General features: G+C 43.5%; 1 protein-coding gene across 1 annotated transcript in view; it reads left to right on the top strand.

The window, feature by feature from the left end:
* LOC110497546 (isthmin-2) overlaps window positions 1-18,460 on the top strand; it is a 52,140-nt gene that overhangs the window by 11,966 nt on the left and 21,714 nt on the right. The window contains exon 2 of the mRNA XM_021573699.2: window positions 14,902-15,135. Coding sequence (XP_021429374.1) covers window positions 14,902-15,135 — 234 coding nt within the window. The remainder of the gene's footprint in view (window positions 1-14,901; window positions 15,136-18,460) is intronic.

The raw sequence follows: 18,460 nt of genomic DNA, 5'->3' as shown, positions 1-18,460 counted from the left end.
ATCACTCATTCATATATCCTTATGTACATATTCTTTATCCCCTTACACTGTGTACAAGACAGTAGTTTTGGAATTGTTAGTTAGATTACTTGTTATTACTGCATTGTCGGAACTAGAAGCACAAGCATTTCGCTACACTCGCATTAACATCTGCTAACCATGTGTATGTGACAAATAAAATTTGATTTGATTTGATTTGGTAGCATGAAGTGACATCCCCCCCCCCCAAAAAAAAAAAAAACTAACTATAGGCTTTCAACACATACAGTTGAAGTCGGAAGTTTACATACACTTAGTTGACTGTGCCTTTAAACAGCTTGGAAATTCCAGAAAATGATGTCATGGCTTTAGAAGCTTCTGATAGGCTAATTGACATAATTTGAGTCAATTGGAGGTGTGCCTGTGGATGTATTTCAAGGCCTACCTTCAAACTCAGTGCCCCTTTGCTTGACATCATGGGAAAATCAAAAGAAATCAGGCAAGACCTCAGAAAATAAATTGTAGACCTCTACAAGTCTGGTTCATCCATGAGAGCAATTTCCATATGCCTGAAGGTACCACGTTCATCTGTACAAACAATAGTACGCAAGTATAAACACCATGGGACCACGCAGCCATCATATCGCTCAGGAAAGAGAGGCGTTCTGTCTCCTAGAGATGAACATACTTTGGTGCGAAAAGTGCAAATCAATCCCAGAACAACAGCAAAGGACCTTGTGATGATGCTGGAGGAAACGGGTACAAAAGTATCTATATCCACAGTAAAACAAGTCCTATATCGACATGACCTGAAAGGCCGCTCAGCAAGGAAGAAGCCACTGCTCCAAAACCGCCATAAAAAAGCCAGACTACGGTTTGCAACTGCACATGGGGACAAAGATCGTATTTTTTGGAGCAATGTCCTCTGGTCTGATGAAACAAAAATATAACTGTTTGGCCATAATGACCATCATTATGTTTGGAGGAAAAAGGTGGAGGCTTGCAAGCCGAAGAACACCACCCCAACCGTGAAGCACTGGGGGGGCAGCATCATGTTGTGGGGGTGCTTTGCTGCAGGACGGACTGGTGCACTTCACAAAATAGATGACTTCATGAGAAAGGAAAATTATGTGGATATATTGAAGCAACATCTCAAGACATCAGCCAGGAAGTTAAAGCTTGGTCGCAAAATGGGTCTTCCAAATGGACAATGACCACAAGCATACTTCCAAAGTTGTGGCAAAATGGCTTAAGGACAACAAAGTCAAGGTATTGGAGTTGCCATCACAAAGCCCTGACCTCAATCCTATAGACAATTTGGAGGAATAGGCCAAAATTCACCCAACTCACCCAAATTTCACCCAAATGTGTGACCCAAGTTAAACAATTGAAAGGCAATGCTACCAAATACTAATCGAGTATATGTAATCTTCTGACCCACTGGGAATGTGTTGAACAAAATAAAATCTGAAATAAATCGTTCTCTACTATTATTCTGACATTTCACATTCTTAAAATAAAGTGGTGATCCTAACTGACCTAATACAGGGAGTGGTAAGTGGTACAAGTGGTAAAAAAACTGAGTTTAAATGTATTTGACTAAGGTGTGTGTAAACTGTAAAAACTTCAACTGTAAATGGCTCCTTGCCCCCATGCATAGGGTACTCTCCTTTCTGTCCCTAACAGTAAAACTAAAACTAAATAATATAAAAATTAAATAGAAATGTTTTTATCAAACTGAAACTAAATAAAACATGTGTTAATGAAATCTGAGAACTCACTGAAACTAAACTTATTTTCAAATCTAAAAATGAATAGAAATAAAAACTAATATAAAATCAAAAAACTAGTATATCCTTGGTGTGTGTGTGTGTGTGTGTGTGTGTGTTTGTGTATGTAAACTCAGGAAAAAAAGAAACGTCCCTTTTTCAGGACCCTTCACAGATCTTAATTGTAAAGGGTTTAAACACTGTTTTCCATGCTTGTTCAATAAACCATAAACAATTAATGAACATGTACCTGTGGAACGGTCGTTAAGACACTAACATCTTACAGACGGTAGGCAGTTATGGTCACAGTTATGAAAATGTAGGACACTACAGAGGCCTTTCTACTGACTCTGAAAAACACCAAAAGAAAGATGCCCAGGGTCCCTCCTGTTTAAAGGCACTTCAATCTGTTGTCTTGCCCATCCAGGCTGCATCACATCCGGCCGTGATTGAGAGTTCCATAGGGTAGTGCACAATTGGCCAATGTTGTCCGGGTTTGGCTGGGATAGGCTGTCATTCTAAATAAGAATGTGTTCCTTACTGACCTGCCTATTTAAATAAAGGTTAAATAAATACAAATAAATCAAAATATTCACCCTCTGAATGGCACGCATACACAATCCATGTCTCAGAAAAGTATTATTTAACCTAACTCCTCCTGTTCATCTACACTGATTGAAGTGGATTTAACAATAAGGGATCATATCTTTCACCTGGATTCACCTGGTCAGTCTATGTCATGGAAAGAGTAGGTGTTCTTCATGTTTTGTTTACTCAGTGTATATGGTATTAGCAATGGTCTCATTTTACATCCCTCTTACCTCCTACCTACCCTGTAAGTGTGAAGGTGGGATCTTGTAAAAACGGGGTACAGTCACAAAGAAATGTACTCTTGTCTACATTGGATGGAGTCATCCAATGCAGTGGTACCTCACAAGTAACTACGTTGTTTAATGCTGAAACAGAGACCACTTCCTTTTACAGCCCTGTTACTATGAACATACACGCTAACTAAAGGTGAAGTACACAGAAACAAAACAGGAAGAGCACAAGAGGAGGACTTGAAGGTATTGATTTAGTAATTACGTGCGAATAAATGATAAATGACCATGTAAGTAATTGGTGTTTCTTAAGGACTTACCCTCTTTACCCTCTCTTTCGCTGTCCACACAGGTGCTTTGAGTTTATTTCGTCTCCTCTCTTTTTCTGATTCACCATACCTCATAACACATGAATAACATGGCGGAGATCTGCTGTATGAAGCTCAGCTGAGCTGCGGTGTATGTGGTTTGACTTAAGTTAGAGAGATGTAAATACCAGAGGGGGACATTACGATTGACGCTAGATCTACTGAGGGTTTTCTAAAGCTAGCCAGCTTCAGTTACTGTGGCTTCCCGTTGCAGCTCATGCTTCATCCATACTACGACGGTGGATATTGCTCTAATTTTGAACACGCACAAATATGTGCTTAATAAAATATTGAATCAGTCGTTTTCGTCAAATGAAGTGGATGATGATGCAATCGTTGCAAGGGGGAGGGAATCTGATTTCATTGGTCCTCTTATATTTCTACCTCTGGATGTATTGGGTGTTACCAGAACACAGAAACCCCATATCCTTCACCCTAGCACTGACTTCATTCTATCTGTCTCTTTGTCTGTTAACTCGAGAGTTTTGGTTAATGGCTCAGTCACAAGGGGCCATGCAGTTTCCTGGGTCCCAGTCCCGAGCCCTAGACTAAAAAGCACTTTCAATGAACATTCTACATTGAACATGAATCTTAGTACAGGAATAGGTGCAATCTGGGTCCAGGAAACCATCTCTAGATGATCTCATGACAAACAGCACCTCCTGATTATGGAAGCAGCGCCTTTGCACAAAGGTCCTGTTTCTCTTATAAAACTGATTTTATGTCTCCACTGTTTTCTTGTGGAAGATGAAGACTTTTGATTAGATGGCCAAGCTCTATAACAGTGTAACTGTGGAACTCCCCCATGCAGGCATCCATGTACTGAGCCTCACAGAAGATGCCTATAGATTACTAGATACAGCGGATGTCTCTCTCACCGTTGGCCCGGCAGGGGGCCAGAACATACCTTGCTTGCTGCCTTGAAGGTGAAAGAATGTTCTGGAGAATTTGACAATCTGGCGAAAAGTAGCACAGCGCCAGTTTAGAAAGCAACAATGGCAGGGTGGAATTGTGCGGAGTGTGAAAACATGCTCTTTCTCACTCGCTTTCTCACGCTCACTTCCTCTCGCACACAATCTCTCCCTATCCTGATTTTGCATTCTCTCCCCCTCTCTTCCCCCTCCATCTCTCTCTGTGACATGCTGGGGTATCTGGGATATTTTTATTAAAGTGAGCGAGCGGTTGGGTTGACATTGCTCAGAGGGAGCTGGCGAGGCTAAATGTTTGAGGGACGCAACATGAACCACCTGTTTTATACACAAACAACTACTTACTTATCCTAACTCTGGCCTGGAATGTATGCAACAGTATTGGATGTGACTCTCTTATGTGTGTATGTGTGAGCATGCATGTGTACATGCACACTAAGTATGCCAAATATTAGGAACATGTTCCTAATATCAAGTATCACCCCCCTTTTGCCCTCAGAACAGCTTCTATTCGTCGGGGCATGGACATTTCTACAAGGTGTCGAAAGTGTTCCAAAGGAATGCTGGCCAATGTGGACCAATGCTTCGTACAGTAGTCACAAGTTGGCTGGATGTCCTTTCGGTGGTGGACCATTCGTCATAGACACAGGAAACTGTTGAGCGTGAAAAATCCAGCAGTTCTTCACACAAATCGGTGCGCCTGGCACCTACTACCATACCACGTTCAAAGGCACTTAAATATTTTGTCTTGCCCATTCACCTTCTGAATGGCACACATACAAAATCCATGTCTCAGTGGTCTCAAGGCTTAAAAATCTTTCTTTAACCTGTTCATTCACCTGGATTCACCTGGTCAGTCTATGTCATGGAAAGAGCAGGTGTTCTTAATGTTTTTTATACTCAGTATATATGTCTGTGTGGGCATGCATGCGTGTGTGTGTGTGTGTGTGTGTGTTTGTGTGTGTGTGTGTGTGTGCGTGTGCGTGTATGCTTTCATGTGCATGTGTGTGTGGAGGCAGGGATGAGGGGTAGAATTGGGTTGAGAGGCTCTGGTAATTGTTAAACCAAATAATCCTGGAATGATCGGCTAGTTCCCCCTCTTAGAGGGGAGCTGATGCCCATGCCACATTCACGGAGAGTGCCAAATTCTTTGTCCCATACAGAAGTTCAAGTTGCTGTTCTATATGGTGGCAGGGGGTGACTGTGTGGAGTGGAATTGTCTGACGCCCTAATTGAGGTTAATTGAGGTTAAACTGAAACTGTATACCATAATCCAGGTATGAAACTACAGCCTGGTTGCGTATGCTTGTTGGTACACACTGCAATCTCAGCTTCAGGTTTTAATGAAGAAGAAACGTAAACTAACGCTTCAACGGAACTGCGTTAGTGTGTGGTGAGCTAAAGAACATACAGTGTGTGACGCACGCACACACACACACACACACACACACACACACACACACACACCCATATTCCATGAATACACATACATAGATCTGAAAGATTCATATGAAGCATAACAGCAAGACTTACAGTCTAACAGTCAACTCTAGTTCCTTTAGGGCACTGTACATTCTCCAGTCATGGAACTCCAATTAGTGCCTGTTTGGTACCATATCTCTCTAGAACTCTGTTAGGTCAGCAGAGCACTAGCGGTGGTTTGGTACCATATCTCTCTAGAACACTGTTAGGTCAGCAGGGCACTAGTGGTGGTTTGGTACCATATCTCTCTAGAACACTGTTAGGTCGGCAGAGCACTAGCGGTGGTTTGGTACCATATCTCTCAGTTTGGTACCATATCTCTCTAGAACACCGTTAGGTCAGCAGAGCACTAGCGGTGGTTTGGTACTGTGTCTCTCTAGAACACCGTTAGGTCAGCAGAGCACTAGCGGTGGTTTGGTACCGTGTCTCTCTAGAACACCGTTAGGTCAGCAGAGCACTAGCGGTGGTTTGGTACCATATCTCTCGGTTTGGTACCATATCTCTCTAGAACACTGTTAGGTCAGCAGGGCACTAGTGGTGGTTTGGTACCATATCTCTCGGTTTGGTACCATGTCTCTCTAGAACACCGTTAGGTCAGCAGAGCACTAGCGGTGGTTTGGTACTGTGTCTCTCTAGAACACCGTTAGGTCAGCAGAGCACTAGCGGTGGTTTGGTACTGTGTCTCTCTAGAACACCGTTAGGTCAGCAGAGCACTAGCGGTGGTTTGGTACCGTGTCTCTCTAGAACACCGTTAGGTCAGCAGAGCACTAGCGGTGGTTTGGTACTGTGTCTCTCTAGAACACCGTTAGGTCAGCAGAGCACTAGCGGTGGTTTGGTACCGTGTCTCTCTAGAACACTGTTAGGTCAGCAGAGCACTAGCGGTGGTTTGGTACCATGTCTCTCTAGAACACTGTTAGGTCAGCAGAGCACTAGCGGTGGTTTGGTACCATGTCTCTCTAGAACACCGTTAGGTCAGCAGAGCCCTAGCGGTGGTTTGGTAAAGTATCATGCTTCACTACATGTTATTGTTGGGCTGCTGTGGGTTTGTTTGGTAATTCAAGGTGTTATTTTTGGACTCTGGCTGCCTTTGTTAGCCATCTTTCCAGAGCTACCCATAGCTACAGTGAGTGTCTGCAATGAGAATGCACAAAGACTGCTTTATTGAAGAGATAGGATAAAACACGTTTGGCTATGCTAGTGATACTATCGGGAATGCCAACCAAATCAGATAGTTACACGCCGACGTGGTGCCAGAGAAGAAGAACAAATAAGTCCGACAATGAGACATTTCTCAGAGTTTCTGCCAGGTTCCGGGCAGGCGTCCAGCCATAGATACGCACACCCACCCACACACACACACACACACACACACACACACACACACACACACACACACACACACACACACACACACACACATACACACACACACACGCTGGCCTCCCTACCCCAGAGTGTGTCTCTGTTCTGGTGATTGTCTTCGTTGGTTTCCAGGGGATGTTTCTCCTGGCCAACTCTCTATGCCTCTTGTGGATCTCCAAGAATTCTCTGGTCGAGCTCCCTCTCTCTCTCTCTCTCTCTCGCTCTGTTTACTATGTGTGTCTGTGTTTGTGTGTTAAAGCAATGAATTCAGAGAGCCCTATCAATACCCTGTGCTCGGTTCTCCCAACTCTTTTCCCCAATTTACACTCCTTCACTCAGAGAGAAATATATATATTTTGTATTATCCGTGGAACAGGTTGCTTTGGTGATGTTAATGTTTATATGGAGGAGTGCTAGAAGAGTCACATCCCAATGGATTTGTCGTGTGCAGTTGAGCAGGACCATTTTGTTTTGCCTCTAACTTAGCTCTTCGGTTTCCTTCCAACCTGGGATAGGTGAATGGTCCAAAGAGAGTGGCGGAAGTCATGAAGGGGACCATCAGTCAGTCATACATTATGGCTGCGTTTACACAGGCAACCCAATTCTGATCTTGTTGCCACGAATTGGCCTTTTGACCAATCAGATCAGATTTGTTTGCCAATAAGGGCTTCCTGTGTAAACGTAGCTTATGCGACCTGTCATGATGTTATCAAGAGAGAAAGGAGTACTGGGGATAGACTACAGTGTAGCGCAGCCTCTTGGTAATGAGGTTTAATGTATGGATCTGTAAAAAAATATCTTCTCTTTTTTCATCTTGTCTTCTCCACCCCCCTTCCCCTCATTCTCTCCCTCTCTCTGTGTCATGTATCTGGATGGAAGTTGTTAAGACTGGAATAACTTTCCTTTCATTGTATCGTGTGCCTGGTGAATCTAGACCCACTCATGCACCACTAATAGTTATTCTTCCTGGCACAGAACGTTGCGTTCCTGGTATCCAACTCCATTCTTGACTCATTCAAAGGCAGGCTCCTCTGTTATGACTACTGGGATACATTTGTTTTAACACCCAACCTCAGCTAAAGTAAAGCCCCAACCCCAACCTGAACCTGTTCCATGAATGGCCTTCTCTGCTGCAGACCTCTGGTTTTTGGTCATGCTGAAATCTAGCTGAAGGTTGGAAGTGGAATGCATGTATGGGTGGTTTGTGGAGGGGATTGGGGAGAGGACATCTGTTTTGCGTGTGTTAGAGACACAGCCAGAGATGTGAGTCAAGACAGGATACACATGATCAGTGGATAGAAGGCTTTGATCAGAGGCAGAACACAGAGCTGAGCACAGCTCTGAGCCAAAAAAATGTTTATTTTTTAAAACAGCAACGAATATACCTTGATATAAGCTTGTAATATCTTATGTTTCACCGAGTTGTGGCTGAGCGACGACATGAATGACATACAGCTGGTAGGTTATACACTGTAGCGGCAGGATAGAACAGCAGCCTCTGGTAAGACAAGGGGTGGTGGTCTATGTGTGTTTGTAAACAACAGTTGGTGCACGATATCTAAGGAAGTTTCGAGGTTTTGCTCGCCTGAGGTAGAGTATCTCATGATAAGCTGTAGACCACACTATTTACCAAAAGAGTTTTCATCTATATTCTTTGTAGCTGTCTATTTACCACCACAAACCGATGCTGGCACTAAGACCGCACTCAATGAGCTGTATACGACCATAAGTAAACAGGAAAACGCTCATCCAGAGGCGTCGCTCCTAGTGGCCTGGGACTTTAATGCAGGGAAACTTAAATCCATTTTACCTAATTTATACCAGCATGTTAAATGTGCAACTAGAGGGAAACAAGCTCTAGACCACCTCTACTCCACACACAGAGTGGCATACAAAGCTCTCACTCGCCCTCCATTTGTCAAATTTTATCATAATTCTATCCGCCTGATTCCTGCTTACAGGCAAAAACTAAAGCAGGAAGCACCAGTGACTCGGTCAATAAAAAAGTGGTCAGATGAAGCAGATGCTAAGCTACAGGACTGTTTTGCTAACACAGACTGGAATATGTTCCGGGAGTCTTCCGGTGGCATTGAGGAGTACACCACATCTGTCACTGGCTTCATCAATAAGTGCATTGATGACGTCATCCCCACAGTGACTGTACGTACATACCCCAACCAGTAGCCGTGGATTACAGGCAACATCCACATCCAACATGAGCTAAAGGGTAGGCTGCCGCTTTGGGACTCTAACCCGGAAGCTTATAAAAAAATCCTGATATGCCCTCAGACGAACCATCAAACAGGCAAACTGTTACAGACTACTAAGGACTATTACAGACTGCACAACCGCGAGCTGCCCAGTGACACAAGTCTTCCAGATTAGCTAAATTACTTCTATGCTCGCTTCGAGGCAAGTAACACTGAAACATGCATGAGAGAATCAGCTGTTCCGGATGACTATGTGATCACGCTGTCCGTAGTCAATGTGAGTAAGACCTTTAAACATGTCAACATTCACAAGGCCACAGAGCCAGATGGATTACCAAGACGTGTACTCCCGAGCGTGCGCTGACCAACTGGCAAGTGTCTTCACTGACATTTTCAACCTCTCCCTGTCTGAGTCTGTAATACCAACATGTTTCAAGCAGACCACAATAGACCCTGTGCACAAGAACACTAAGATAACCTGCCTAAATGACTACAGACTGTAGCACTCACATCTGTAGCCATGAAGTGCTTTGAAAGGCTGGTCATGGCTCACATCAACGCCATTATCCCAGAAATCCTAGACCCACTCCAATTTGCGCACCGCCCAAACAGATCCACAGATGTTGCAATCTTTATTGCACTCCACACTGCCCTTTCCCACCTAGACAAAAGGAACACCTATGTGAGAATGCTATTCATTGACTACAGCTCAGTGTTCAACATTGTAGTGCCCTCAACGCTCATCACTAAGCTAAGGACCCTGGGACTAAACACCTCCCAACACTATCATTACGTTTGCCGATTACACAACAGTGGTAGGCCTGATCACCGACAACGATGAGACAGCCTATAGGGATTAGGTCAGAGACCTGGCCGTGTGGTGCCAGGTTAACAACCTCTCCCTCAACGTGATCAAAACAAAGGAGATGATTGTGGACTATTCCCCCACAAGAGACTGAAAAGATTTTGCATGGGTCCTCAGATCCTCAAAAGGTTCTACGGCTGCACCATCGAGAGCATCCTGGTTGCATCACTGCCTGGTATGGCAACTGCTTGGCCTCCGACCGCAAGGCACTTCAGAGGGTAGTGCGTACGGCCCAGTACATCACTGGGGCCAAGCTTTCAGAGGAAGGCCCTAAATATTGTCAAAGACTCCAGCCACCTTAGTCATAGACTGTTCTATCTGCTACCGCACATCAAGCAGTACCGGAGCACCAAGTCTAGGTCCAAGGCTTCTTAACACCTTCTACCCCCAAGCCATAAGACTCCTGAACATCTAATCAAATGGCTACCCAGACTATTTGCCTTGTCCCTCCTTTTATTCTGCTGCTACTCTCTGTTAATTATCTAGGCATAGTCACTTCAACTCTACCTACATGTTCATATTACCTCAATTACTAACCTGTGTCCCCGCACATTGACCCTGTACCGGGACCCCCTGTGTATAGCCTCACTACTGTTATCTTATTGCTGCCATTTCATTATTTGTTACTTTTATTTCTTATTTTTTCTTAACACTTATTTTACTTAACACTGTGTTGTTGGTTAAGGCTTGTAAGTAAGCAAATAAGATTTGATTTGATTAACCCGGAGTCAACACATGTTAGGAACACATTTGGCAGCGATGACAGCTGTGCCTCTTCTTGGGTAAGTCTCTAAGAACTTTGCAAGCCTTTGCCATAGATTTTCAAGCAGTGACAGAGGCGGCCACCACTACTCAGTGACGTGTTGGAACACAAGGCTTTGTAATTGAGGCCAAAAAGTGTATTCCTTTGCCATGCTTTTTTTGCAGTATTCCTTTAGTGCCTTGTTGCATACAGGATGCATGTTTTGGTATGTTTGTATTCTTCTTTTCACTCTCTCACTTAGGTCATTACAATGTTTGTCGATCCATCCTCAGTTTCCTCCCATCACAGCCATTGAACTACGTAGCTGTTTTAAAATCCCTTATATCCTCGGGGTGACATCTCTGAGCAGTTTCATTCCAGTCTTGTTTCATTCCAGTTCAGGACTGGAATGTATCATCAAACTGTATCTTTGATGTGTCTGGGTGGTTTAATACGTCATCCACAGCATAATTATTAACTTGACCATGCTCAAATTGATATTCAATGTCTGATTTGTAATTGTTGCCCATCTATCAATCTCTGCCCTTTTTATGAGGCTTTCGAAAAGCTCCCAGGTCTTTGTAATTGAATCTGTGCTTGAAATTCAATTCTTGACTGAGGGACTTTACAGATGCTATATGTATTGGGGACAGAGGAAGGGTTAGTCATTCAAAAAAGCCTATTATTTCACACAGAGTGCATGTAAATTATTATTTGATTTGTTAAGACACATTTCACTCCTGAACTTATTAAAGGGGGTGAATACTTATACAACAACTATATTTTATTAATTTATTTTTAAAATGTACTATAATTGTTTTTAATTTGTAAAAATGCGTTGATTTTATTTTGTGTAGATCAATGACACAAAAAAAAACACAATTAAATCTATTTCAAAACCCCTTTGTAATGTAACAAAATGTGAAGAAATCCAAGGGGGGTGAATACTTCTGATACCCACTGTATATCCATAAGAACAGTACAGTGTGATATCCTACCATGAAGAAAGACAGTGATGGGTTAGACAGACAGACGGACAGACAGACAGAGATGAGTTAGACAGACGGACAAAGCACAGTCAGTGTCAAGTGACTCAGCTGGGTTTGATGTTGTTGACTCAAGCGGCCTCTCTCTCGGCCCAGACTCACGGACTACATACTAAAGTGAACCAGATGATGGAGATTTATGTGTGTGTGCGTGCACACGTCCGTGCGTGTGTGTATGTGTACATGTGTGAATGTGTTTGTGTGTATGTGTGTGTGATATTCTACCTGCTTGTACCATCCCAGGCTTCACTCCAAACCTCTATCCCTGTAGACGGTATTACTGCTAACGCCAACCAGCTGTGATGTAGACTGACAGACTGACTAAATCTCTTCTCTGTAAAGAAGATACCTACATACCTTGTGGAGTAAAGCAGCTTTGACTTGAGTTGTGTTGTATGTACTTTGATTGACTGATTGATAAAGAATAATACATACTAAACAGTACATGCATTTTAAACATGACAGCACAAAAAAGTCAGATACTTATTTCCATTTGATTTATTTAACTCGGCAAGTCAGTTAAGAACACATTCTTACACTGGGACAATTGTGCATCGTCCTATGGGACTCCCAATCACGGCCGGTTGTGATACAGCACTGAAATGCAGTGCCTTAGACCACTGCTCCATTCGGGAGCCCATTTTGGTTATTAAAGTGCGTGGTGCAGAAACATCCATACTGTTAAGTGTTGTGTTTTGCTTTGTCTCAGAGCCCTATACTAGGAATCAGGTTTGAGCATTTACAGAGGTAACTTTGGTCAACTTTGAGTTCAACTCGGGATAACCGGTACCATGAAAGTGACTCACCTTTTAGCCAGTTTAATCTCTATGGGAATGAATCCTTCAGAACTAACCTGCTCCCAGGCAGGCTAACGCAAGGCTAACTCCATTTATCCTGAATGAACTGTCTGAGCTGGGAGTTGAGGAACAATGAAATCAGATTTCCTCCCTCATAAAGATTGCGTCATCCTTCCCCTTCATTTGAGGACGACTGATTAAATATTTTATTAATCAAAAGTTTTTTTGTGTGTTAAAAATAGTCATGTTAAAATACCGACCACATTACACATTTAGCAATGACAGAATGCATTTAAAACTTCACATAAAGTAAAACTTGTGTATACAATGACTTAATACAATTATTTTATCGAAAGAAGTGGGGAAAAAGGTGCTTGTGCATTGATAAGCACACCAAAGCACAACAAAGACGACATTAATGATAAGTAATAACATGAAGACAGCACTTGTAAAAGCTTATTTGACACAATAGCCTGCTGAAATGGCAAGATAACTTTTTTTCATTTTGATTTGAACATAAATGAAAATGGGGCACTGACTCGCCCATGGATTGATGTTTCAGCATTGTTTCAATAAAGAGTTCAGCGTTCGACTAGCCATGTGCAACATGCACCCGCAGTTACAAGCCTCCTAGAATTACTGCCAGGTGGACAAGTGATATCAAATCAAACTTTATTTGTCACATGCGCCGAATACAACAAGTGTAGACCTTACCGTGAAATGCTTACTTACAAGCCTTTAACCAACATTGCAGTTCAAGAAAATATTTACCAAATAAACTAAAGTAAAAATTATAAAAAGTAACACAATAAAATAACAATAACGAGGCTACATACAAGTTAGTGTGCGGGGGTACAGGCCAGTTGAGGTAATTTGTACATGTAGGTAGGTGTGACGTGATTATGCATAGATAATAAACAGCGAGTAGCAGCAGTGTACAAAACAAATGGGGGGGTCAATGTAAATAGTCCGGTGGACATTTGATTAGTTGTTCAGCAGTCTTATGACTTGGGGGTAGAAGCTGCTAAGGAGCCTTTTGGTCCTAGACTTGGTGCTCCAGTACCGCTTGCCGTGCGGTTGCAGAGAAAACAGTCTATGACTTGGGTGACTGGAGTCTCTAACAATTTTAAAGGCTTTCCTCTGACACCGCCTATTATATAGGTCCTGGATGGCAGGAAGCTTGGCCCTAGTGTTGTACTGGGCCGTACGCACTACCCTCTGTAGCGCCATATGGTCAGATGCCCAGAAGTTGCCATACCAGGCGGTGATGCAACCATGCTCTCAATGGTGCAGCTGTATAACTTTTTGAGGATCTGGGGACCCATGCCAAATCTTTTCAGTCTCCTGAGGGGGAAAAGGTGTTGTCGTGCCCTCTTCACGACTGTCTTGGTGGGTTTGGACCATGATAGTTTGTTGGTGATGTGGACACCAAGGATCTTGAAACTCTAGACCAGCTCCACTACAGCCCGTCAATGTTAATGGGGGCCTGTTTGGCCCACCTTTTTCTGTAGTCCACGATTGAGGGAGAGGCCAGTTCTCTGACCTCCTCCCTATAGGCTGTTTCATTGTTATCGGTGATCAGGCCTACCACTTGTATCATCAGCAAACTTAATAATGGTGTTGGAGTCGTGTTTGGCCATGCAGTCGTGGGTGAACAGGGAGTACAGGATGGGACTAAGTACACACCCCTGAGGGGCCCCAGTGTTGAGGATCAGCGTGTCAGACAAGTTATTGCCTACCCTTACCACCTGGGGGTGGCCCGTCAGGAAGTCCAGGATCCAGTTGCAGAGGGAGGTATTTAGTCCCAGGGTCCTTAGCTTAATGATGAGCTTCGTGGGCACTATGGTGTTGAACACTGAGCTGTAGTCAATGAACAGCATTCTCACATAGGTGTTCCTTTTGTCTAGCTGGGAAAGGGCAGTGTGGAGTGCGATTGAGATTGCATCATCTGTGCATCTGTTGGGGCGGTATGTGAATTGGAGTGGGTCTAGGGTATCCGGGAGGATGCTGTTGATGTGAGCCATGACCATCGTAGTATGGATGAAGCATGAGCTGGAATGTGAAGCTAACTGTAGCTGGCTGTCTTTAGAAAAGCCTGAGTAGATCTAGCTTACTTCATAGTATACACATCCGGTTAGGTCATGATGATGTGAAATTGAATTAGCTCATTTGTTGTTATCTTCATTCAGTCAGTCTTCAGCATGTTCATTCAGTCTTATCTAACTACGTGTGGAATGTTCTGTAATGCCACAGAAATGTCATCCTGTATCAACATTTATAAGATTATTGTCTCTGAACATTTCACAACATTTTAAAAACATTCTGAGAAAATGTTCTGATCCAAAATATAGTGTTGCAACAATAGGACAAAGCTGGTGCATGGGCCTGCATCAGGACTCTTGTTAAATAGATACCTACTCTCAGGGATCATCTCAATGCATGGATTATCTGTAATCTACTATCAACCTGTATGAGGTGATGCATGAAAAAATGAAATAATTGATCTCTTTTTTCTTTTGGTGATATCTCAGGCTAGCCCTGGTGGCGATGTGGGTGAGACTCTGGAGGACCTCCAGCAGCAGAACCAGCTCCAGAGCCTGGCATCATCCAACCCATCCTCTCAGAGACCCCGACGCCGTGGCTGGTCCCAGGGGGTTCTACCCAAACCAGAACCAGAGGAGGACCCAGAACCCTTCATCCTGGACCTCAGGAACTTCCCTGAGCTGGCCAACGCAGACCTGGGATCTCATAACCCTAATATACAGGTATGTTTTCACAACCCTAATGAATAGGCAGGTTTACACAACCCTAACGTACAGGTAGGAGAGGACACATAATGAAATATTACACTATGTATTATATAGTATACTACATGACCAAATGTATGTGGACACCTGCCCATCAAACATCTATTTTTAAAATCATGGGCATTAATATGAAGATGGTCCCCCCTTTGCTGCTATAACGGCCTCCACTCTTCTGGGAAGGCCTTCCACTAAATGTTGGAACATTGCTGCGGGGACTTGCTTCCATTCAGCCACAAGAGCATTAGTGAGGTTGGGCACTGATGTTGGGCGATTAGGCCTGACTCACATTCGGCGTTCCAATTCATCCCAAAGGTGTTTGATGGGGTTGAGTTCAGGGCTCTGAGCAGGCCAGTCAAGTTCTTCCACACCGATCTCGACAAATAATTTCAGTATGGACCTTGCTTTGTGCACAGGGGCATTGTCATGCTGAAAGCGGAAAGGGCCTTCCCCAAACTGTTGCCAAAAAGTTGAAGGCATAGAATCGTCTAGAATGTCATTGCATGCTGTGGCGTTAAGATTTCCCTTCACAGGAACTAAGGGGCCTAGCCTAAACCATGAAATACATCCCCAGACAATTATTCGTCCTCCACCAAACTGCTCCGGAGTCCAATGGCGGAAAGCTTTATAACGCATTGCGCATGGTGATCTTAGGCTTGTGTGTGGCTGCTCGGCCATGGAAACCCTTTTCATGAAGCTCCCAACGAACAGTTATTGTGCTGATGTTGCTTTCAGAGGCAGTTTGGAACTCGGTAGTGAGTGTTGCAACCGAGGACAGATTATTTTTCTACGCGCTACGTGCTTCAGCCCTCGGCGGTCCTGTTCTGTGAGCTTGTGTGGCCTACCACATCGTGGCTGAGCCGTTGGTTCACCTAGACGATTCCATATCACAATATCAGCACTTACAGTTGACCGGGGCAGCTCTAGCAGGGCAGAATTCTTACGAACTGACTTGTTGGAAAGGTGGCATCCTATGACGGTGCCACATTGAGTCACTGAGCTCTTCAGTAAGGCCATTCTACTGCCAATGTTTGTCTATGGAGATTGCATGACTGTGTGCTCAATTTTATACACTCAATTCGTCAACAATGGGTGTGGCTGAATAGCTGAATCCACTACGTTGAAGGGGTGTCCACATACTTTTGTAAATAGAGTGTATCTCTGGAGCTCTTCTGTTTAGTACATCAGAATATATCACACATGTTATGGTTGTATGGGCTTAGCAGAGTTTCCAGTATTGCTTACATCCATCCAACGTTCCTTTCAGATCTACCAGTAGTGTTATCGGATCTACTGTTAGTGTAGAGTGAAGAATTTAATAAAAGGAAGCTATTGAAGAGCAATGGGATGAAGTCTGTATCTTTATATTCATGATCAATTAGAAGGAAGCTTATTGTAATAATGTTTCTATCTAACCGTTGTCTCAATGACCCCAAAGCTTTATAGTACCCTATCGCTCTGGCGTAGGGAAGGACAACTGTCACAGCAAGAGATTTCTGGATGTTTGTAATGATACTATGTACAGGATTACCGTAAGCCTAACACACACACACACGCACACGCACACACACACACACACACACACACACACACACACACACACACACACACACACACACACACACACACACACACACACACACACACACACACACACACACGCGCACACACAGACACACACACACCACACACACACACACACACACACACACACACACACAGCGCTGCATATATGCATCATTGTTGTTGACAGCCAATTTATTCAGCGACAAACTTTTGCACCTGGTTTTGCAATCCAGTTTCTCTGTATAATGTGTGAGCCATGCCAAAGCCTGGTTGACAGCTAATTCTCACAGGGCTGCGTGTTAGAGTAATTTAGACGCATAATGACTTAAGGTTAACAGAAAACGACTGAGGTACCAGATTGCTGGATTGAGTGCTTTCAGTAAATGTTAGCTGATGGGTAACAATGGATGGTTGGAAAAGTGTTGATAGTATCAAACTCTGCCTGCCCTGGAGGCAACTAGCAGAACGTAGCTCATCAAATTATTGTATCCAAGGGATGGTACACTCTTAGAAAAAAAAGGGTTCCCAAAGGGTTCTTTGGCAGTCCCCATAGGAGAACCCTTTTTGGTTCCAGGTAGAATTTTCGGGGGGTTCCAGTTATAACTATTTTGGGTTCAATGTAGAACCCTCTCTGGAAAGGGTTATACATGTAACTCAAAAGGGTTCTTCAGAGGGTTCTCCTATGGGGACAGCCGAAGAACCCTTTTAGGTTCTAGATAGCACCTTTTTTTTCTAAGAGTGTACCATGTTTTGATCCGGCATGAAAAACACTTAATAACTCATGTTCTTCGTAACCGAGTAAGTTAAGAAGGCAACATTTACTGAGCGGGGCAAGGAAGTTACTTTCTTTAAAGTGGGCTGAATCCTGACTAGACACCCATGCACAGAACTCAGACTTCTGTGTACATCATGCATTGATGTCTATGAGGATTTGCACACAATTCAAGTTCCCTAGTTAGGCCTGGGTAAAAGGCAGTATTCAATAGGTTTAGAGACTGTATTCCTCTAGTGGTGTTTCATATCTGATCGCTGCTACTGTTCCAAACACACTGTGAACCACTGGCCAACAGTAGAGTTTACAAGACTCTCTGTTTTCCTTGCATTTCATTTAGTTGATCATTTATCCCTTGAATTTCTTTCTTGCTATTATTGTAAGAGGCTGCAGGGACTCCAGAATAAGAAGGGAGGTGGGGCGTTTGCTCTAAAGCTTATTGTATCACCCCAACACACACGTGAATGCACACACACGCAGGCACACACATGCATGTACACACACACACACACACACGCACGCACGCACGCACACACACACACCCACACATACATGCACACACGCACACACATACACTGACTCCCCTCCCATCTTTCTTCACAGCTGTTTTGAGTCGGAGCGGCCTCTTAAATTTCTCCATGTGAGACCTTTACAGTGGGGTGCTTCAAGTCTGCCATGATGCTCAAACATCTGCATGGGGTTTAGGGAGAGAGCAGAGAAAACAGCCAAATCTAAGGGGTGAGAGGTCACCGCATTATTTTATTATTTTAACAAGCACTTTTTAACGTGCTCTCCAAGCGCAGCAGATCTTGATTATCTCAAAAGTGCTTTTTTATACAGAAGTATGAAGAAAAAAACGTTCATTTTATTTTTAGTGTTATTGCAGAGGGTTTATGTGTGCAAGTGGATTTGAAAGGAAATTAAGTTAGACTTTGGGGAAAAACTGAC

The sequence above is a fragment of the Oncorhynchus mykiss genome, chromosome 19, assembly GCF_013265735.2.
Source record: "Oncorhynchus mykiss isolate Arlee chromosome 19, USDA_OmykA_1.1, whole genome shotgun sequence".
NCBI classification, from domain to species: domain Eukaryota; kingdom Metazoa; phylum Chordata; class Actinopteri; order Salmoniformes; family Salmonidae; genus Oncorhynchus; species Oncorhynchus mykiss.
Note: the sequence above shows the minus strand (reverse complement) of the source record. Positions and strands in the feature narration are given on the sequence as shown.